Source organism: Drosophila montana, unplaced genomic scaffold (genome assembly GCF_035044405.1).
Source record: "Drosophila montana isolate Dmon_TW-CO22-7 unplaced genomic scaffold, ASM3504440v1 contig_3200_1, whole genome shotgun sequence".
Classification (NCBI taxonomy): Eukaryota; Metazoa; Arthropoda; class Insecta; order Diptera; family Drosophilidae; genus Drosophila; species Drosophila montana.
The window spans coordinates 5,246,911-5,269,779 of NW_026998080.1; the positions used below are offsets into that span (position 1 = coordinate 5,246,911).

A 22,869-nucleotide genomic window follows, 5' to 3' on the forward strand; every position below is an offset into this window, starting at 1 on the left:
CTATTTTGAAAAAAAAAACACATTCTCTTTCTCTCTCTCGCTTTCTGTCTGTCTGTTTAAATAAGAAACGGGCGCGGATTGTGCTTTATTTAGGTATAGTTTCTTGCTTGATCCGCCTATATCTATATCTATATCTATATCTATATCTATATCTATATCTATATCTATATCTATATCTATATCTATATCTATATCTATATCTATATCTATATCTATATCTATATCTATATCTATATCTATATCTATATCTATATCTATATCTATATCTATATCTATATCTATATCTATATCTATATCTATATCTATATCTATATCTATATCTATATCTATATCTATATCTATATCTATATCTATATATATATCTATATCTATATCTATATCTATATCTATATCTATATCTATATCTATATCTATATCTATATCTTTATCTATATCTATTAAAGAGGAAGATATATACATATATCTTCCACTGCTTAAAGCTGGATGGACCCATAATTTAATACCCTAATTACTATCGATAAAATACTTAGGCAGATCATTCTAAGATATTGATGTCACATCCACAAAAGTTACAGGTTAGCTTAGGATTAGAGTCTAAAGGTCCGCAATTCAATAACCAAAGAGACTTTTCAACTTTTAAAGAAGTGAATGCCCTTTAAACTATGTGTATAAAAAATATCTGGGCTATTTCCTCCTCTTTAATGTCTATTGAATGAAAATAAATGCCAATCTAACTGGTGACATTTGATGAATTGTGCAGACAAATGACAATAACTTTTCAGTAAGTTATTTTTTTAAGAATTGTTTCAATAATTTCCAATCGCTTGAGTTTGCCATAAATTGAATAACATTTACCCAGAGCTCCAAATTGAATTTTGTCAATGTCTGCCTCGACAACATTAGGTATGCAGCAAGGTTTTTCGCCCACCTGCCGAATAGATAAACGACATTTCATATTCAGCAGCATCGGTTTTATGTTCGCATTGACAATTGTATCTAACAGATTCTTATATTGGATTTATGTGGCAGGTTCGAGCCCGACGCAAAGTCGCCGTCACGGTGCTGGCATTCGTTGTCATCTTTGGTATTTGCTTTCTGCCTTATCACGTCTTCTTTCTATGGTTCTACTACTGGTAAGTGGCGACTTTTATCCAGCACAACAGCGACAAGCAGGAGCAGCAGGAGCAGCAGGGGCAAGGATGAGCGAGCATCTGCAAAGAGGATGCCAAGGGAGTTAATGCTCTGGACCATCTATCTATTGAATACCACTCAGTCAGTGGCTGCGCTCACATGGCGTATGAGTAATGCGGGCGCCATTCGCTGTGACCATTTGCCCTGGTCAATCAATTTCCAACTTGTCGCTGGCTTATGGCTCCATTAGGTTTACATACTGCATACGCACTCATATATACATACTTTCCATTCCGTTTACAGGCCCACAGCACAGCAGGATTACAACATGTTCTGGCATGTGCTGCGCATCGTCGGCTTTTGCATGTCCTTTGCCAACAGCTGTGCCAATCCGGTGGCCCTTTACTTTGTGAGCGGGGCGTTTCGCAAGCATTTCAATAGGTATTTGTTCGTTCACATCACCGCAGCAGAATAACAGCATGATAACGATAATCGATAACCGATACTGATACCGATTACCGATAACAATGTAATAACTGTTACTGTACGCGTAAGCTAACTGCAATTTGTATCTCAAACTTACAACTAACAAAAACACAACAAATAGACACTTTAAACTTTTCTTTGACTTAATGCATCTCCCTCTGACACCTTCATATCATGTCATACCTGTTGGGATTGTGCCCTGGGCAAGTTAAGCTCATTTTTGATTGCAATTCTGATGGAACTTTCTGCTTGTTTGTCCGACGCTGGGCAGAAACGAATCGAAATTTTCAGAAGCAGGGGCGACAAATAAAAATCACAGAGGCAGCTCCGCTGAGGGAAATTCAAATCAATTTGTGACGCACAAAAATACATAATATCATTCAATTAAATTGTATAGACGCTGAAAAGTAAAACGCAGACAGAGAAATCGTACAACTAAATTGAATAGAAATCTATTTGCGTAATTACACAAGATGAATACAATTGTTTTTATTCAAATTACGCAAATTGTCGATTTGGGCAAGTTCTTTATTAAAATATCATTTAAAATCAGAGTGCTCTAGTTGGGTAGATACCCTGTATCTGAATATCCAAGACACATTTTGTAACTGTAGTTCTTATAATCTATTCCAAACAAAAACTTATTTCACAATCGATATTTATCGACATTATGGAAATGAAGGGATATTGTAGAAGAAGCTCAGCTCGGTTAGCGTAAGATAAATACAGATTTCACACTAGAAGACTTAGCTATCTAGCGATTATACGGACATACAGACGGACTGTACAGTTCTTATAATCTATTCCAAACAAAAACGTATTTCACAATCGATATTTATCGAAATTATGGAGATGAAGGGATATTGTAGCGGAAGCTCAGCTCGGTTAGTGTACGATAAATACCGGTATTAAGACCCGGCTCTCTAGTGATCAGACGGACTCCAGGGACTACAATTACGTAGATGTACCCAATCCCTTAACTAACAATTTAATTGCGAAGGTGCGACTCATACAAACAAGAATCGACAAACTTTTCAGGCTCTTGCACAGACTTTGAAAGCGTAATTAAATTAATTATATTTTCCTGCTTGACTTTTATTGCATCCTTTTGTATTTGGCCAACTCATAAACATCGTAATGAACATGAATGTCCTCGCTCCATCCAGATACCTTTTCTGTCGGGGCATCAGCGGACGTCGCAAGAAGCGCAACCAGCACAACGACACCTTCTGCATGCACCGGAACACCTCGCTGACCAGCACAGCCTCGAAGCGCTTTCAGTCCCGGCACTCCTGCTACCAGAGCACGGTGCGCAGGTGAGTCCAGGCACAAGGCCAGGCCATATTGGATATAGCCCTAAGTCCTCTTCACACAGCTGCCGGCTGCAGGAGACAACGATTACCACGCTGCCCAACGGCGGCCTAAACGGAGTGCCCAGCACAGCCGTTGCCCATAATGAAGCGCCGGGCTATGAATTTACACCACTCAGCGATTTCGGTCCGCTCAAGGCGTCACAGCTGGCGCAGAGGCTGCAGGAGTCTCCATTAAACTGAACAGCTCGAGTCGCTGACGTCCCAACGGAGATTACAGGAAGTATCTAGTAGCAGGAGTGTCAACTAAGTTTTACATAATTGAATATGTTCTGAACACACATTCTGTCATAACACGTTGAAAATTTTAAGCAACACATCGAACTAAACCAAAGTAATTTTCTCTGTCAATACAAACAATTGTTATTCTCCATGCTAGCAGAAACTCTGTCTAAGAAATTTCAAGATGCAATGATTTCGTTTTTTTGAAAACACACTTGACCAAATTTGTTTTTGTTTGAAGTTAATTCGTGAACGCAACGAAATGCAAACAAATTGTAGTTGTTACTCAACAATTCACTTGACCTTTTCAATTTGAGAGCTCCCCGAGGAGCTGGCTTTAAGGAGCTTGGCCAAATTGCTTGGTGAATTGAGTGCAGAAAATGATTTACGGAATATCTTGGCGTTAATATAAAGTTGATGACTTTTAGTTCCTAGGCATTTAATGTGTTTTTCATGTCTAGTCGTAGTCGTAAGCGGCAACTGTGTCTGTCTCATACTAAAGTATTGCAGCCGTTGCACGGCTTTAAGCTAACAAAATTAAACAAAAGTATTTACAATAAGATTTATGGCTAAGACTTAAAGTGCTCCACAGACACGAAAAGAACGCATGACCATGCACTTAGTAAATTAAATGGTAAATTTCTTTGTCCTCTTGTATATATTTTAAGGAATTAAATATTTAGATGTGTAAATATATATGTATGTATGTTTGAAGATTTTAATCGATTGTTGCAATAAATGTAAATTTCTGTGCGTTTAACTAGAAAGTGTCCATTTATTATTATCAAAGGCAACTGCAGAAAATGTTGCCTACTTTCGGGCGCCCTTTGATAGGGGACTAAAAAGTTATTGTTATTTCCGCTGTCTCGGTTCCTCGTTTTATGTTCAACTTTAAGGCGTCAACTTTAAACGCAAATGCGACCTCAAATTCGAAAACCGGAAAAAGGCGCGTCGGAAAGCCGCGTTTTTGATGGGGGTTGGCCGGCTGCTTTATGGCTAGTCCAGGTCTAGGACTAGGTTGTGGTTGGAGGAGGTTTCTGTGGCCCGATAAGCATGAGGGAGATTAATTGGTTTGGCTCCAGGCAGCGAGCAAGGTGCGGACTTAAGCAAATTGTGCGGCTTTTAAGCACTGTTTGCCTTTCCGACTCGATTTCCGGCCATGGCCATGGCCAAGCTGCTTTGGCTCAATCAGCTTAAATCTCGCGTATATACGACTTATTTTATTGCCTCGACAGTCGCATAAATTAAATTAACTTTTCATAAATGTAACAGGCGTTGATCTGCTGCTGATTCCTTTGACACATGAACATCATCATCATCCCCATCATCATCATCATCATCATCATCATTCCCATCACCAGCGAGGACAGCCCGTCAGTTTTGGCTTCGTTAGCGGAAAATGGCTTCACATTTTGCTCATATTTGTTTCTTTTAACTTATTACAAAAATCAACCCGCCTTGGAGTGAAGTGGAGCAGCCACCAAGTCGAGCTGTCATCGGGCCAAGTCGAGTGTTTATCCTTGGCTTTATTAACTGTCCCGACTGTGACTTGCTCATTTTTGTGGTCTTGTGGCTTTGAATTTCAATACCATTTCCGTTCATTGCGCTGTTTGCATCTTCTACAATTACAGTATCTACACTTTTGTTGGCTCCAACAGTCGAGCTATAATTTGTTGTAACGTGCGGAGTTCCCGGGCGCCACTAATTAGTTAGCCAAGTGGCTATCAAATATGCAAATTCAATTAAATTAGCCTAATTGGCTTTTGCTGCATCCCGTGCTGTAGGTCAAGGCGAACAACTCTTGTTGATTCCAACGAATCTCAAACTTTCTATAGTTCAGCACAGTTCTAAGAATAGTTTAACAAAGTTAAGACATTTGCCCATTAAGGGCCTAAGGCAATTATCTTCTAATCTTTTGACCGAGATGAAATATTCATTGAAAAGTATATAATTTATATTGATTATATTTTGCGAACCATCAGGTGACACGCTCGATGAGAATGTGTTACATTATCGTCTGCAAGCTGGATCGTATTCTATCCCAATTTATATTGATTTTATGCGCAGGTAATTCGATAACCTTAAGACAATAAAATACCTTTTTTATGTGCCTGTGACTTTTGGTATTCAAGCACATATTTCTTAGAAGCTTTACCTATTTCCCCGACTTCTGTTCGACTTCTGTTTTTCTTCTTCTTCTTCTTTCTTTTAAATCAACAAAAGGAAAGTTTAAGGCTTTCGCTGGGTAACACGAGCTAAGGCTGACTTTTATGCTACTGAAGCTGCTTTTGTCTTAATTTCTGGTTTTGGACTTTGTAGCGAAACTTTTGGACTAAATTGAGTTTAACAAATAAAAGCCAAAGTACAAAGAGAACACACACACACACACACACACACACACAAAAGGCGTCAACAACTAGGGCTTAGTTGAGTTTAACGGTTCGCGCAAAGGTGCAAATTATGTGTATTTCCGTCAAATAAAATACTTGTAATGCGTTTAGTTATTCATTTCTTATTTAAACGGCCATTAATATTCATTTAAGTGGCCCGACGACACTTAAAAACCTCAATAACAACAACAATGAGAGCAGCCATAACGAGCGTACAATAACAAAGGCACACAAACAAATAAAACACACACACACACACCCGCACAAAACAATAATAAGGCTGGGGCATATTAAACATATGTGTGCAGGTAGTTGGGGTAGGGGGTAGGGAGGCTGAGAGATTGACTGCGGCAAACAAATAAAACGATTTGAGACCCACAACGCAAATGTAAATACAAAACAAACCTCAAGGTGCAAAGCAGAGCAATTTATCGAGGAGCTGGGCAAAGCGGGTTGAGGGGAGCTGCGGGGATTGTTAATCGTAAATTGCGTTCAGCGACAAGAGCACAAGAACAACAACCAAAGCAGAAAGAAGCTTAATCTAGCACACACACACCCACGCACCCACGCACGCATAGACAGCCACACACACACACACACACACACTCACGCACGCACGCAGACAGAGCCACGCTCACATAGACAGCCACGCTTACTCATATAGTCGCATTAACGATATAAAAATTGGCACTCAATAAGCATGAGGGCACTTTGGGGGCGAGACGCACGTGCACACACACCCACACACACACACATGCTCAGACTTGACGAGATATTCCTTCAACGTGTGTCTGAGACGTACGGCACGTAGGCATCTACCGTTTGTCGCTTTTGGTGGGGGGCGTGTCCTCTTCTAGACAGCGAGCTATGCATTTGAAATACATAAATATATTTGTGGAGAAATACAGTTACAATATGAAAGGCACTCGGAAAATATGCTTGCAGCTTGAGGTTTACGGTATTAGAATAGTGCCTTACATATTTATTTATATACTTGGACTATCTCAGTCAGTATTTAGTGCGCAGTAATCAATTTGAGTTAATATTATAGCAACTTAAGCCAGTGTTGCAAGATGGCTTAAACCAGCTGAACCAAATTAATCAACTATCGAGCTTATTGAAAATTACCAATAGCTTGTCCTATTGCCAAGCAATCGATTAACATTAATATCGATATCCTGTTCTTTGACCAATTCTCCACCAATTCTCCCCCCCCCCCCCCCTCCACCCAACACACTAAATTCACACCAGATTGTTTTTAGATCTTTGTATTTACACACATTTAGACGACATTAAATACTGAATAAAATTACGAAAGCATTTTCCATGGTGTCGGGCTAAGGGTTGAAGCAGAAGCAAGGTGCGTGCGTGTATCCTTGTAACTGATTTTCAACCTTAAATTTCACGGAACAAATCTTTGACCGTTGTTTGCTCAAAGAAAGGGTGAATTTTGAATTTCCGCCAAATTTAACACAGTTTTCCCTGGGGAATTTCCAAACACGTCTTCATAAAGTTCTGTTTTAGAAAGGACTTAGAAAATAAGCTAACGCCGATCGGATGAAACTTTAAGCTTCGCCAAAAAAATGTTTGACCCGCATTTTTCACCCAGCATGAGGGTTGCGGGTTTATTAATGCATGAATTTAAGATTTTATATTTCATCTATTTTTATTTTTAAAACGAGTTTTAGCGAATAAATTATTGGGGTTCTTCGTTTTGTATATTCCATTAAGATTACTGAAAATTAAGAACAAGCTTTTTAGCGATTTACCTATTCAGTTTCATTTAATGTTGAGAATGTTTTTTTGCGTTTCTTAAAGAACTTATTTTGCAACTTTTTCTCAATCCCGAAATTCATTATGTGTCATTTTTATGGCGTTAGCCTATTCTCCAACCAGGCCCAGCGAAGATTCGAGTCTCAGAACACAGTAAAGGGTTTGTACTACGAACTTGTATGTCATATTTATATTATAATGTAATCTGGCAACATTGGTGCCCTTAAATACCTAATAGAGATATGGGTCAAAATTTCCCAACACCATAACTCGGTCAAATCTCATTCGATTTTCACGAAGTTTGGCTCTTTGTTCATTTTTTTGCCTCTAGATCTCTAGAATTGGGCATCGAAATCTTCTTGGTCAAAATTCATGGAAAATTGTACCCTCAAATATTCATATAGACATATGTAGGTCGAAATTTCCCAACCCCATAACTTGGTCATATCTCATCCGAATTTGAAGAGGTTTAAGTCTTTGTTCATGGCTTGGCCTCCAGATCAACTTGGCATCTAATCTCTTCTCTCTTTAAGAGAATTTATTTTATACGTACCACGGGCAAGGCCAGGGTATACCCGTTAGTTTTGCTTAGATATTTATAAATAAATTCTTTTATTTGGATAAATTAAACTTAACCGAATACAAAACCTTGCGAATGTAACTCATTCCTTTAAAAAAAAGGGAGCTAAGCTTGCTGAAATGTAGATTTAACTATGTCACACGTACAAATGCGCACACATATATCAATTATGTCGAATCTAGAAACTAAATCCAATTCGATTACCTACCCACAATACGTACGAAAAGAAATAATATATATAATCACACGGCCCATTTAAAGCTCCCAGCCAGCCAGATGCCTCACACTGTACAATAATCACGCACAAGCCAAAAATCATCACCTGCTGACTTGCAATATATTAAGCTGAAATTACACTCCTCTTGCCACACACACACACACACACACACACACACACACACACACACAGTCGCAGAGTGTTTATAATAAGCCCTGGGCATGGCCCACACCCTTCCGATTTGGTCGTCGCACTCGAGTTCGAGTCTATTTTAAGCATTTACAACTTTATGGCTCGCCGGTCAAGTGGTCAAGTCCACAGACCGACATCCTCCGGCCCCCGGCCATGTCCTGGCAACCAGCCCGGAGCCGGGCAGACCTAGAGCTGACTCGGCCTGGGCTCCATTTTTGGGGCAATCGCAGCGGGCGGTCGCACAGCGGGTGGTTTATGCGGTCCATGTGTGGCGTGGGGCAGCTCCGTGATGCTTCATGCGTACCTAATTGCAGGGAAGGGCACCGGGGCACCGGGCACAGGGCACAAGCCTCGAATCTGACACCAAGCGAATGCAAAACTCAAATAATACTATGCCCGAAACTTAGAATACGCCTCGTCTAACGACTGGCTGACAGTAATTAAGCAGCTCAAAGAGCAGCTGCCACAGCGACGACGACGACGACGACGACGACGACGAATAACCCAATTAAATGTAGTGCGGCGTAGTCGGGCGATAATTACGGAGATGAAGTGCACTCCGGCGAGGTAAGCCCCGACGATCCCCCGGGCCAGGCCAGGCCAGGCCGAGCTGCCACAGATATCAAAATGCGACATTTGGGATGCTGGCGTTTATTGCTTTAGCACATCAACAAATATAAATATATAAATACGCTGAAAAAAAACAACAACCGAAGCAATAGAGAGAGCATGTACTACAAGTTAAAGTGCACTTGCTCGACTAGGAAATACCCTATGCACCCGCCAAGCAACTTTTATACAGCTGTCGGTCTCTTTTAACTATACTAATCATGTAAATGGATTATGGCCTATATAAAATGATTGAAAATACATAGATTACACACAAAAAGAGAAATTCTACCGTGCAGGAATGCACGGCTTTTCAAAGAGTAAAATATCATGAATCTGTGTAGATGTGTTGTTCCAAGCACTTTAAATCGATATTTATCGATATTACGAAAAATATACGAGAATATATATTCAAATTTCGAACTCTCTATTTTCTAATTATTGACAATACATAAATTATACACGAAAACGGACCTCGATATGCTGGAATATCATGCACAATTAACAAGTTCTTTAAATCGATATTTATCGATATTACGAAAAATTTCCAAGTGTCTAGCTCTTAAGTTTCCCTGTTCGACTTGCCTTTAGAAAAAAAGGGAACATCAATATGCAGGAATATCATGAATCAGTTTAGACTATACGAAACCTTTATGACACGTTTGTTGTGCTAAGCTCTTTAAATCGATATTGATCGATATAACGAAAAATGTGTTAACAAGCTCGATATACGATATACATGATATACGAGAATGTATGTTAAAATTTCGACTCAGCTCTTCATCCTTTTGCTTGATAATGTTATCTTGTGCCTGTCACATACATTTTCACACACCCCATATACCCTCCCTAACCACATCAATTCCGTTTAGGGTACAAAAATGCCAAAAAATTTAGAGAACATAAAAAAATAGCTGTTCGTTTACTTCGAGCACGACCCGGATTACAGCTAAAGTGGCATGTGGAGGACTCACACACTCAGCTCATAAATTGAGATGCGAGCATACACACGCACACACACACACACGCACACACACACACTGGAAATTCTCGAATTCGCTTAACAATAAAAAGGACATTCGCCTGGATTGTCACATAGTTGCGAGTAGTGAGTTTCAGCTGAAAGCTTACCATTCAAGATTATGAGTTTAAATTTGGTCCTTTTTTAGTGTTAAAGTGTTCGAAAAACTAACTCAAAGCAGCTCAAGTTTGCTTTTGTTTTTGAGGGTAGAAAATTCAAGAAAAATTCTCTTATATTTATATAGAACGATTATTCCTGAACTGATTGATTGATTGAAGATCAACGAATCGGGCGAAGGTTTAATTCGGTTGGGCTTACTTTCCAAGATTTATACAGCATTTTTTAATACAAACTCATTTCAGTCATTTTCAATACTCTACCGCCAAGATCGGAAAATGCGCTGTTATTTTTCATAAGGAACAGTTTTCTTTCAATCAGATCAACTTCAATCTCGTTTTTCAAGATCTTCATTAAGTATTTATTTATATCGGAATATTGGACTGGCAAAAATTACGCTCGATCTGGATTGTTGGGCTTTCCTTAAGAAATAAATAAAAAAAAAAAATAAAAGAGCACTTCATCGGGTTTGGAAAATTGCCCCCTCGAGGCAAATCTAATTTTTGAGGTGACAATTTAAACGAAACGATGTATATTTCTGAAGTTGGCGCGAATTACACAATCATTTTCACTACGATTATGAAATATCATCTGGTAATATGATAATATTTTTTATGTTATGAGTATTAGATGTCCTTTTTGGTGTTGATTTACAAAGTTTTCGTTTTCAATTTGCATTTGAAAATATACCTTTTTAAATTGTGTTGCAGACATTGTATTATCTATCAATTCGTGGTAAATTTGTATGTCTTTGAAAACGTATCTTCCCATTGAAATGGGAAAAAGATTTTTAAGATTTGTCTTTCTGTCCACGATGATTTTTGTGACAACAAGAAAAAGTAATTGAAAAGTGCAAAGAGTCCTGATAATCTATTTGCAATTAATTTTTGGAATTTTTCGCACTTTAAATAGTTCAAAAGTTGATCTGGCCAATAAAAAAACAATTGTTATTTATATTTAAATAATATTTAAAAAAATTTAAGATCGGACAATGAATATCGCAGTTAATCGAAGTGCATTTTGCACAATATGAAGGTAAGAGCAGAAGAAGCACAGTGTGAATCAACTACAGGGTAGTCGCCTAGTCGGGTATTCTTGAAATTCGTATAATTTGGGAGACACAAATTCTCTCGACAGTCCTCTTCAGAAAAAAAGGCTAAGCTTGGCAGAGCGTAGAATCAACAAATCTTTCAGCTTCCGGTTCATTACTTTAACCTTCAAGTTAAATTTAAGTAAGAGCTTCTATGAGGAAACTCCCGACTAGGGGATACCCTGAACCCTCTTCTTCCAACAGGCGATACTTGATATATATATACTATTCTAGCTACATGTCAAGTTTGGTGACTCTAGCTCATATTATTGGCCGAAATTGCTCCAAAAAAAAAAGGATTTCGATATCGATTTCTTGGAAACGGGGCAAGTTATCGAATATCAAAAATAACCCCAATCTGCGCGGGGACTAGGAGGACCTAGAGCCAAAATTTCAAGTGTCTAGCTCTTATAGGTTCCTTGCGTTCATACATACGGACGGACGGACGGACAGACGGACGGACGGATAGATGGACAGACAGACGGACATCAAGATCAAGAATATATACACATTATTGGGTCGGAGATGCTTCCTTCTGCCTGTTGCACGAATACATTATACCCTTTTTACCCATTTTCAATGGGTTCAGGGTATACAAAATAATTAATCCAGATCAATTTCGTGTGAAATGTAAACTTTATTCTGGCACAACAGTGGAGCACGTATTCGTAATTTATATGACTCGCCATTTTCGGGATCAACTTAGCCGAAAAGTCTGACAATTGTTTAATTAATTTCAAATCCAAGGCGTTGGATTTGCTCAAAATTAAAAATCCCCAAAAGTTTTCAACGGGAAGTGGCGAGCCCAAACTTTGCATTGGGCTTATTGAAAGAAAAGAATAATAATAAAATAAATGTGGTTTTTGTTTTGAGACTTATGCGCATCGTCGATTTTATTTGTTTGCCAGCTTTGGGGCAAAAGCAAACTGGAGAATAACCCTTTTCAATCAAATTATTCGCATCAAACGAGACGTTCAATCAATTTTTATACCCTGTACTCATTGTAAATGCTTAAAAAAGGGTTTATTGGTTTTGTGCAAATGTATGTTACAGGCAGAAGGAAACATGCCCGACTCTATAAAGTAAACATATTCTCAAGACAAGCTAATATTTTTCACTTTTTTTAAATATCTGATCCCGATCTCCACATAAAAGAACAGTTCCAAAATGTAGAACCCTGAATTGTATAAAGATCGGACAGTAAGTACTGGGTAATAATCAATATAAATATGGTCAATCAATAGAAGAAAGTTCGAATGTTTCTAATCGCAACTTGGCGCTGGATACAGGGTATCCACTAGTCGAGCACTCTCGACTCGAACACACACTTGCTTGAATTGCAGCTGATAAAAAGTGAAATGAGGAAACATTGTCCGGAAAACGAAAGGATACGGAGCTAATGCATTGTCGCCGGCGTCTTTTATGGTCAAAAAGCTAAAAAAATTGTTCTACTCTCAAAGTTAATTCTGTGCCTTGCAAGTTGTGCAGTGAAATTACAGAAAAGCTTTTAAGATTTGTGTAAAAGTGAACAAAAACTCAAAACATGCCTACAATTTTTTGTAGAAAATTTATATATTTTTTTTATGAGAGGATCAGAGAGAAAAGTAGTAGTAAAACACATCATAATGTCTTCAAAGTTATTCAAAATGTAAACGAATTTTATTTATTTCTTCCCAGCAAAAGGAACCGGACAAAAAGTATCTATTTCTCTAGTAGAAATCCAAAAAATCCATATTAAAAAAAAAACTTGTTAGGAGTTAGGAGTTGTACGTTGAAATAAGTATATGAGCTGATTGCTAAATGTATGCAAAGCATTAAGTATTAACTATTAAGATAAGATTAAGTTCCAGAATAACAACAGCCGAGTTGCTTTAGTTTAAACTAAAGTTTATTAAATAAATTTAAGTTTAATAGCAGGCAATTTGGAAGAAACATTAAATATAAGAGAAAAGCTTGGAATTGAAACCTAGCCAAAGATATAATACAAGATTAGCTGCGGGATCGAAATTGATCTACTCTATGAGAATAAATTTGATTTTAATTTTAAATAAAAGGAATTCGAATATTATTCTAAGTAAGATTGATCGCAAGTAAATGAATACAAAGAAACAATAAAATGTTAAATAGTTTTAGCTGACTGTGTAAAATATAGTTAGGCTTGCCTGGCTCAAAGTCAAAATTGTTTATTATTTTCATTTATTTTATTGTGCACATAATAACTATGAAAAAGAGAATGTATAAAAACTGACAGGTGAGCCAATTATCTCTTTCGCTTTTCTATTCTATCTAATTACAATTCTATCATCAGCAGACATTGTTATCAATTATTGGCACCTATAACTCTTTGAGAATTGTAAGCATCGAGTTACGCAAAGCAGAAAAATCGCGCAAAACTAAAGTTAACTTAATGTGTGTGGAGCATAATGAAAGAGCTCTTTTTTTATGTGTATATGGAACACTTTAATGCATGAAAAGTAAATTTGTTTTAAAAATATTTATATTTATTCAAGTTTGTCTTTTGATAACTCCTTGAAACAATTCTATGGCAACAAACTAAAGCAGGCGAGCTGAGTACTGAAAACTTTACAGGAATTGACTTTGTGGCAGATATAATTTTGTTATACCCTGAACCCATTGAAAATGGGTAAAAAGGGTATAATGTATTTGCGCAAATGTATGTAACAGGCAGAAGGAACGCAAGGATCTCAGAACCTATAAAAGCTTGAGAAATTTTAGCTGTGGGTACTCCTAGTGCCCGCGCAGATCAAGTTTGTTTCCGATATTCGATAACTTGCCCCGTTTCCAAGTAATCGATAAAAATCGATATCAAAATCCGGTTTTTTGAGCAATTTCGGCAAATAATATGAGCTAGAGTCACCAAACTTGACATGTAGCTTCTAGAATAGTATATATATATATCAAGTATCTTTCATACTATACGATATACCTATCGCTTGTTGGTAGAAGAGGGTTCAGGGTATCCCCTAGTCGGGAGCTCCCGACCAGAACCTCTTACTTGTTTATCTTATAGTTGCGCATTTTAGATCCTTTACACAGCCTTTTCTTTTTGGTTTACTCTTCCAGTTTACGACTACTTGTGACTTTGTCGGTTTTCCTGGCGCCCTTCAACTAGCAGTTGTTGCTAAGCAAGAAGATGTGGAAGCTGTTCATATGACAAGGCATAAAAGTTACCAATTGGTTAAATGCGGCCGTCACAAAACTATTAATGTGAGAACGCGGCAAATGAATTTCCGCCACAAGTTGGGACCACGAGCTGCCGATAAAGTGTTGACTTTGTCAGGTCATCTCATATTGAGTTGGCAGCCGGCAATCGCTGGCTGCATCCCGCGAAGCATCCCGGCTCAGGGAATTCTCGAGTGGCAGCTGCAATAATGACAGCGTCAAATCTTGACGTCTGTCGACGGCTTCTTCACAAACTTCAAGTTTGGCTAAGTTTTGTTGGAGCTGAGCTATTTTCAGTTTGCCTTTCCGCTCGGCTGCATCCGAAATAATATAATGACAAATTATTTTAGGGCTCGACTTTTGCCCAAGAGAGGGTTTAGTACATGTTTGTGGACTTGCCGCAGGAATCGCTAACTTGTGCTCTGCTGAATTTTTTCCAACTTTCTTTCGTCTTTAATAGCATTTGAGTTATGAAATTTTTTTTTGGCTCATACTTGTCTGGGGCGAAAGCACGTTTTATCGACATGTTTACAGGACAATCAAATGTGCTTAAGGAAGTTTTTGCATAGTTTTCAACTAGTGTCACGAACTAAATATGTCTGTTATAAACCGTTAGATCATCGACTAATCTCTATATATAAAACTGTTTGAACTGACTGACTGACTGACAGACTGACAGACTGACTGACTGACTGACGGACTGATGACTGATTGGTGATCAACGCACAGCCCAAACCGTAAGAGCTAGGAAGCTGCAAATTTCACTGTAGCTACCTTATGTGATGTAGGTGCACGTTTAGACGGGGTTTCGGGAAATTCCACCCGCAAGTGTGGAAAAATCGCGAAAAACGTTTGTATGTTACTTTTTTGTTTACCATCCGATCGGCCTCAAACTTATTTTCAGAGATCTTTGTTCAAATTCATTTGAGGGGTGTTTCACACTTTTAGGAAAATGAATCCCTCCTTGGTGGAAATGGAGGTCAAAGATTTGTAGGGTGACGTTTCGCGCTCAAATTCATTTCCAGAGATCTATAGGAAAAATCATTTGAGACGTGTTTCACACTTTTCGCAGAATCCAAACTTTTGCGACTCGAAGATTTTTTGTGCGAAGTTTAATTTTTTCCCGATTTGCTTGAAACTTATTTTCAAAGCTCTACATATGAGAATATAATGAATACGGGTTTCAGCGATTTGGGAAATTCCACCCGTAACAGTGATAAATTGGCGGAAAACGTTTTAATGAAAGTTGTTTGTTAACCGTCCGATCAGTTTCAATATCATTTTCAAAGCTTTTTGAGAACATTGATTTTATTACATACGTGCCACGGGCAAGGCCGGGTTGATCCCGCTAGTTTAGTATACAATAGCTGGTATTTAACCCTACTTGCCCAGTTCCACATTTAGATATCTATTTTCCACCTATTTTCCGCTTGTGGAAAGTTCTATTTAACATCGATTTTTCAACAATATTGTTCTTGAACTTAATTGGATGATTTTTTTTTTTGATGTAACAATTAGAAATAATCATTATTCACGGTTCCCCGACTTAAGAACCAGACCTTAGCTAAAAAATTATTTTGAAGGTTAGCTGCAAGCCAGCATACTTCAACTTCAACTTTCAAGGCTTAGGAAAACGAAGTCCTTAAACTTGACGGACCTTTTCTCACGCTCGAATGCATCCCCTTTTGGCCCACTGGAAGCCTTGAATGTCGTAGAGTAGTTTTATTTTTTCTGCGGGTTTCTGGGCGCCCAAGCTGCCAAAAATTCAGACGCTGACACACCACACACACACCACACACACACGCACACACAGAGACAATTGCTCACACAAAGAACGCAACTGTCGAGGTCAAAGACACGCACGAAATAAATTGTGTTCTGGTATTCTGTTCATCTTGCGCGGTTACACAAATAGAAAAGATATGAAAACACAAAAAAAAAAAAAACAAATAAATAAAGATATAAAGAGAAAATGAGAATGAAGAAAACTGAAGGCTGACAAAAAAAATGTCGGGAGCAAATTTTTTTCGATTTAAGCTCTAAAAGAAATTGCGCGAGAATCGTCTCAAAGCTGTCAGCTTCAGCTGCCGGCAAATAGATTAAAATATTGAAGCCTGAAGCTGTAACGGACAACACACACACACTCTCACACACACACACACACACATGGAGATTGGCAACAAAAAGTTGGGCTACAGGTGGAAAATGTGGAAAATGTTGCCCCTTGCCGCATGCAACAGAGTTTTTTGCACTTGCAACCGAATTGCGAGCGGGGACAGGAAGTTGGCGCACATCATTTGCATATTTCCAATCCGTCGTCGTCGTGACGTTTATGTCACATCCAGATCCATCGACCAACTAACGGCAATTGCCCGCCGGACTCCGACTCCGACTCCGACTGTTGCCCCATTTGGACAGTGCCTGCAACAATGAATACCCATGTGCATTGCCACCAGAAAGAACGCCTATCTGCGACGCGCCGAAGTTTAAATACCCTTCTGGACATGTGGCTAGGAAATGCGAAAACATTTATGCCAACCAATTGTTTCTTTGGGAATAATATAATAGATATATATATATTAAATTAATAATATAATAGAGTTTTGTTATTTACTGAGTTTGGTGAAGATAGGAAAATATTCCATACCAAAAACTAATTTTTCAACCGATTATTTCTAAGGAGATCTATAATACCTAGAAGTCTGATGTTGATAACCGAAACTGGAGAAACAAAAAGAAACTGTTCTCAAAAGAACTTAATTTCTGACAGATCATTTTGAAGGCATTTGATGATAAAGTAATCCGATTCGGTCGATATTCTGCCTGCAACAGCAGGACTCGACTTTTGACAATTATCAAGAAAATATATGTATGATGCCTCTTTCGATGCGTTACATATTTCATGACAAAATGGGAATACCCTTTGCAAGGGTATAGCTAGCGAATCGTTAACAACCGACCATCTGCTTCGCTTTGCAGACTTTCGTTGCGTCCGTAATTTATCGGAATGCGCAAATATTTGATTTCAGATGGGTTCACAAATCCCGTTGACATTTGAAATTGGAAATGTGATTATGCGCACCTTTTAGGTGAACTCATCGAGTTAGGATTTGGAAATCCTTCAACTTAGTTATTCAGTAAAAAAAAAAAGTAATAATAAAGTTATTGATTGTTTTTAGTATTAACAACTATAATTTAAAACAAAAAACATATTTGTTACATACACAAATTCTTATAATTTTATAAAAGATAATTAAAAAATTATCTATTTACTTAATATATTTTTTTATTTATTTAATCTCATTTTCAAAGCTTCCGTTTCGGGCTGTGTCTTGGCTAAGGCCGACTGGAACATAATTCGTTAAATGTGGAGTAGTTCTGGTTTCTTTGCAGTGCATTCGCTAGGTTGTTGTCTATGCTATTCAAGCCGTTATACATTCAAATAAAAGCGTTCCTATTAGGACATAATATGTACCCAGTTATATAAGAGCATTCCGAATCGAGCACTGATATTCATTATAATTTCTTATTTATTTGATTTGAGCAGAATCGCATTTCCTATGTTTAACTAAAATGTTCATTTATTTAATTTAATTAATTATTTAAATTGATTTAGTAAACATAAATGTCACACACTTCGCCAAGCATTTGACAACCCTATGAAAACGCAGTCACGCGCTGCGGGCTCAGCTTAAAGTTTGCGGCTCCCTCTCTCTCGCTCTCTCTCCCCTCTCTTGCACACTCTCATTCTCTTTGGCGAGAGCACATGCACTTGTCTGCGGCTAAAACGTGTTTTAGCCGCCGCCGCTTGGCTCGCTTACCGTTCGCTACCATTCTTCAGTTTTAGTTCAATTCGAAACGCGTCTCAGCTTGGTTGTGGCCCACGGTACGTCTTCGACTGCGACTCTTGCGTTTTGCGTGTAGCCAAAGCCAAAAACAAAGCCGACTGTGTGTGTGTGTGTGTGTGTGTGTGTGAGTGTCTGAGTGGAGCAAGTGCGTCCGGCGCAACCTTAATGGCCGATCGCTCGATCGGTCGGTCGTCGAACGGTTTCCATTAACAGAGCGCGTCTCAAATCGGAATTCGGTATTCGGTTCGTTGCCTTGTGTATGCAAAACGCGTAATTTTGCATTACGCTTGATCCAACGTCATAAAAGTGACCAAAACAACGAGACTGAGCAACCCCCCCCCCCCCTCCCCCTGCAAAATCTTTTCCTAGCCAGCAGTTCAGTCACTCGGTCATTACGGACTGTGGACATTGTTGTTGTTGTTGTTGTTATTGTTAATTTCGAATTTGTTTTGTTGCTGCAAGTTGTCTTTCAACGCTTTTACTTATGTATGTGTGTGTGTGTGTGTGGAAAATTTCACTTTGCATTGAAATCAAGTTAGGTTTTCACAAGTTTGGTTTTCACAACTCGAATCACGCTGTGTGGTCACTGTGCGTGCCTCACTTTGCCTCACTGCACTTGTTGGCCAATTAGAAAACCTTGTTCACATCCAATAAGAATCTTGGCAAATTAGCATAACGTTTTCCTGGCCCCGCCGTTTTGCTCTTTCGTTTTGGCTTGGCCTCCAATTAGAAATCGCCAAGAATATGCATTAAAACATATTAATTAAAAATATTAATTAAAAGCTTGCCACCATAAAACAACAAGCAATAAGCGAAGGTCATCCGACAATGGCTCGCTCGCTCTCTCCCTCTCGCTCTCTCCCCCTCGAACTGGCAGAATGGAGGGCGAAGAGAAACATGTTTCACACTTTCTGTCATTCTTTAAGAAATTAGTTATAATAAATGGTTAATAGCAAATGCCAGCTTAGAAATAGAAATGACAGCAGAATAAACAACAAAAAAATACTCAAATTACATTAATGATTGTTAATGAATCTTCAGAATATATATTATAGCTCAAGGTTAAGGTTGCCAACATATTTTGGCCAGAGTCCAAGCAACAGGTGAAAATTTGACAGACACTTTTTTCTGTGTGTGTGTGAAAGTCTTAAAAGGCAAAGTCCGCAACAAACAAATGAAGAACACCGTAAAAAAAGACTTATTAAATTTTAACAGTTTTTTAGTCTTGATTTTAGACATCTTAAATATAACTTGGTCAAAATATGTTCTCTTAAGCCTTGAACCTTACGTTAATTTTGACTTCAAAATGAAATCATAATATTTATTAATTACTTTATAACGGTAACTCATCAATATCTTTAAGAGTTTGTTTAATTCGAATGCACAGTAAAACAAAAATAAAAAAAAAAAACCAGTTAAACCTGTAGCTTAAAATTGTGGCTAAATGTGCTCTAAGCGGCATTTGTGGAAATAAAAACAAAATGCAAATACTGAGCTAACAAATAAATTGCTAATAATTTACAAATTGAATGCTAAATACAACGCAAAAATACAAAAATTACAAGCAAGCACACAATTAATAAACAAAAGCCTTTTGGATATCTCGTAAGCCCAAAAAATGCCTCTCAAACCGAAGCGGGCGTCGCTGTCGCTGTCGACGTCGCAGTCGCAGTCGCAGTCGACGCAAACGCCGACGCGAACACGGACGCCACTGTGGAGCAGCCTCAGCTTCTTCATCGTCTTTTGCTGCGTCAGCAGCAGCAGCATAGCACAAGGTGAGTGAGTTTTACGTTTTACATATGGTTTTTTATTATTATTATATTTTTGTACACACCACATAACAAGTAGTAGGTATACGAAAATTAAAATTGAATTTTCGAAACTCCCGGCACTTTTAGTCGTATTTTTGTCGCAATTGTTGTTGTTGCTCTTATCGTTTCTTTTTTTTTTGTTTTTTGGTGTCATCTTGGCTACGATAATTGTTTTATTCAAAGCAAAGCAGAATACAGAAACAGAAACAGAAACAGAAACAGAAACCTCTGCCGCTGATTCATTTCATGTTAATTTATCTCGATGCTGCCAAGAGATCTTTTCAGGCCTCTGCCGGCCGCAGCCGGAGCCGGAGCCGGAACTTAGTCGAGGTCTGGTTACTGAAGAGCCTCAAGTAGAAGATATGACACAATAAATGCGTGATCAAAATTAAAAGGTTAAACGAAAAGAATTGTCGACATTTGTCACGAAGAAGTTAAAAAAAAAACGGAAAGAAAATAACCAATAATAAGCCCAAATAAAAATACAACACGTACTTCCGTAGTTTGCGCTTACCTGTCCACAGTTTAGTTTATTTCTATAAAGGCAACAAAAGCTGACAAACTTATGTTAAGTCCAACTTTAAATAAATACCCAATACTGAAATAAACACTTCGCGCCATACGTATTTATGTATTTACGTAATTATGTATGTATACTATGCATGTGTATGTAAATACTGACTTACCTAAATATTTGCCTCTCAAAATTTACCGTTGATTCGCACTTTTTCGGCAACCTTTTACGATTGTTGTAATAAGATGACTTCGCTTTTTAAGTGTGTTTTAATGTCAATGTGTCAATAAAATCATAGTCACCCTGTGTGCAAGCGTTATCTTAACGGCATAATTCGAATGCAGTTTATAGGAGTTCTTATGCCGAACCACAGAATATGAACACATATATGTACATTGCAAATAAACATATTCATATACACACACACATAAGAAAATGCACTCACTCACACACTTTTACCGGCTGCTGCGTACAACAAGACTAAATTGTTGGTTGAGAATTTGTCGCGCTTTTGTCTCGCTTTCTCTTTCTATGCCTTTCGTAGGGATGCCACCTAGGCGCCAGCAAGGTTGTGCAAGTAAATTGTTGAGATTAATAAAATTAATCGACGTGCGATCAATATCGAATACAAATATCGAACATATTTTCCGTTATTTTTTTAGTACGGTGATTACCTGTTGACAGTCGAAGATATTAATATAAGTAATTATATACTCTCTGTATATGCTTATTACATAAATCTATACTTAATATTGACATTATTATAAAGTGATTAAAAATTGCAAACAAGCATATTAAATCAATTGAAAACAAAGCAAAGTTAAGTTAAAATGTCAAAAATGTAAATACAAATTCTTATGTAACAGCCATGGGTCAAAACTGAAGATGACAACACCTTTCTACTAACATAAAATTCAATAGCGAAACACAAAAAAAAAAAAAAACAAACAGCGTAGAAGCCAAATGAATTTCAGTAAAATAAAAACCGTGATATGTTGAGCTTGTCAAACAAAAACCACGTTAATGAAATTAACTTACTAATGAAGAGCTGATGATCTCCGCTGAATAAATCCATATGTGCGTTTTCATATATGTATGTATATATAGATACTCATTAATTCGAAATCAAGAAATACAACTCTTGGAAATCTACATTCATTTCATATACAGAAAGACATCTTGTCGCGCGTGATGTTGTCGTATATAAAACAAGTTTCTGGGCGCATTTTTTTTTTGCCGACAACTATGCAAATTAAAAAACCAAATATGTACACAAGTATGCACGAATGTATTGTCCAACCAAATTGTCCATAGAGGAGAGCTGATATTTTGTAACAATAATGAAAACGAAAGTGAATCGCTCGTGTGCTGACTTTGAAAACCCTTGAGGTTACCCTTGCAGCACTCAACTGTGCGCCATTTCACTTTTCTCTGCCAGCCATGTATCAAGTTGTTAATTTTATCGAATTAAAATATATATGTATGTATGCATCCATGTGATGGATAGAGACGACGCTACAGATATGCTGCACAATGTCAGAAAGTGAAAGAAATGTTCAAGTTAACCGAGTGTCTGCCTCGCTGATTTTCTTCAAACTGTCACACATATGTAAGCTTTTGAGTTGATAAACAACTCGAGTACTCGTCCAAATGTGACGAATACCTAGCTCGCGGACCTGAGCAATATGAATACAAGCAAGTACACGCATTTCTGAAGACTTCGCATGTCTGAGTAATTGGTAGCTTATTTTCTTTTGCTTTTTATTTTTATTTTTTTCTCAAATTGGCAGTTTCTGTACGATAATGATGAGAAACACATTCCAATGACAATGTCTATGGTATGGCTAGTTAAAGCTAAACTTGATAGCATTACATTAACATCTATCCGTTGTGGCCAAAACCGATTTTCAGCCCAAAAAACAAAATACGTGTACCTAAAAAGTCAACGGGCTGGCATTTTTGCCATTGGCCAATTAAAATACTTACATATTATTTCCGCTATACTAAACTTCAGTTGCTTTTGCAGTTTTGCGCTCTAAAAGGAGCACGAAAAACGGGTTTAATGTCAAAATTGATCAAATAGATTGCCTGACTGGAAGATACCCTATTGCGAGGTGAAAATACATTTCTTATTCATCTTAATCCACACGCACATGAAATGTTGTCTTTCTCGATTTTATTACCATTACCTGATCAAAAATATAAGTATATGCATATTTTATGTATGTTACATAAATTGTTACTACCCTATGTTGAATGAGTACAGGGTATAAATACTTAACAGGTGCACAAGACAGCAGTACTTGTTACTTTAA

At 37.8% G+C, this 22,869-nt stretch overlaps 2 protein-coding genes across 3 annotated transcripts in view; both read left to right on the plus strand.

The window, feature by feature from the left end:
- CCHa1-R (CCHamide-1 receptor) overlaps positions 1–3,901 on the plus strand; it is a 31,259-nt gene extending 27,358 nt beyond the window's left edge. For both annotated transcript variants that reach the window (XM_064686344.1, XM_064686345.1), the window contains exons 6-9: positions 1,030–1,133; positions 1,435–1,572; positions 2,784–2,933; positions 2,993–3,901. In XM_064686344.1, coding sequence (XP_064542414.1) covers positions 1,030–1,133; positions 1,435–1,572; positions 2,784–2,933; positions 2,993–3,170 — 570 coding nt within the window. In that variant the 3' untranslated portion in view covers positions 3,171–3,901. The remainder of the gene's footprint in view (positions 1–1,029; positions 1,134–1,434; positions 1,573–2,783; positions 2,934–2,992) is intronic.
- A 15,931-nt stretch (positions 3,902–19,832) lies between these two features.
- LOC135431804 (mucin-2) overlaps positions 19,833–22,869 on the plus strand; it is a 42,203-nt gene continuing 39,166 nt past the window's right edge. The window contains exon 1 of the mRNA XM_064687130.1: positions 19,833–20,004. Coding sequence (XP_064543200.1) covers positions 19,848–20,004 — 157 coding nt within the window. The 5' untranslated portion in view covers positions 19,833–19,847. The remainder of the gene's footprint in view (positions 20,005–22,869) is intronic.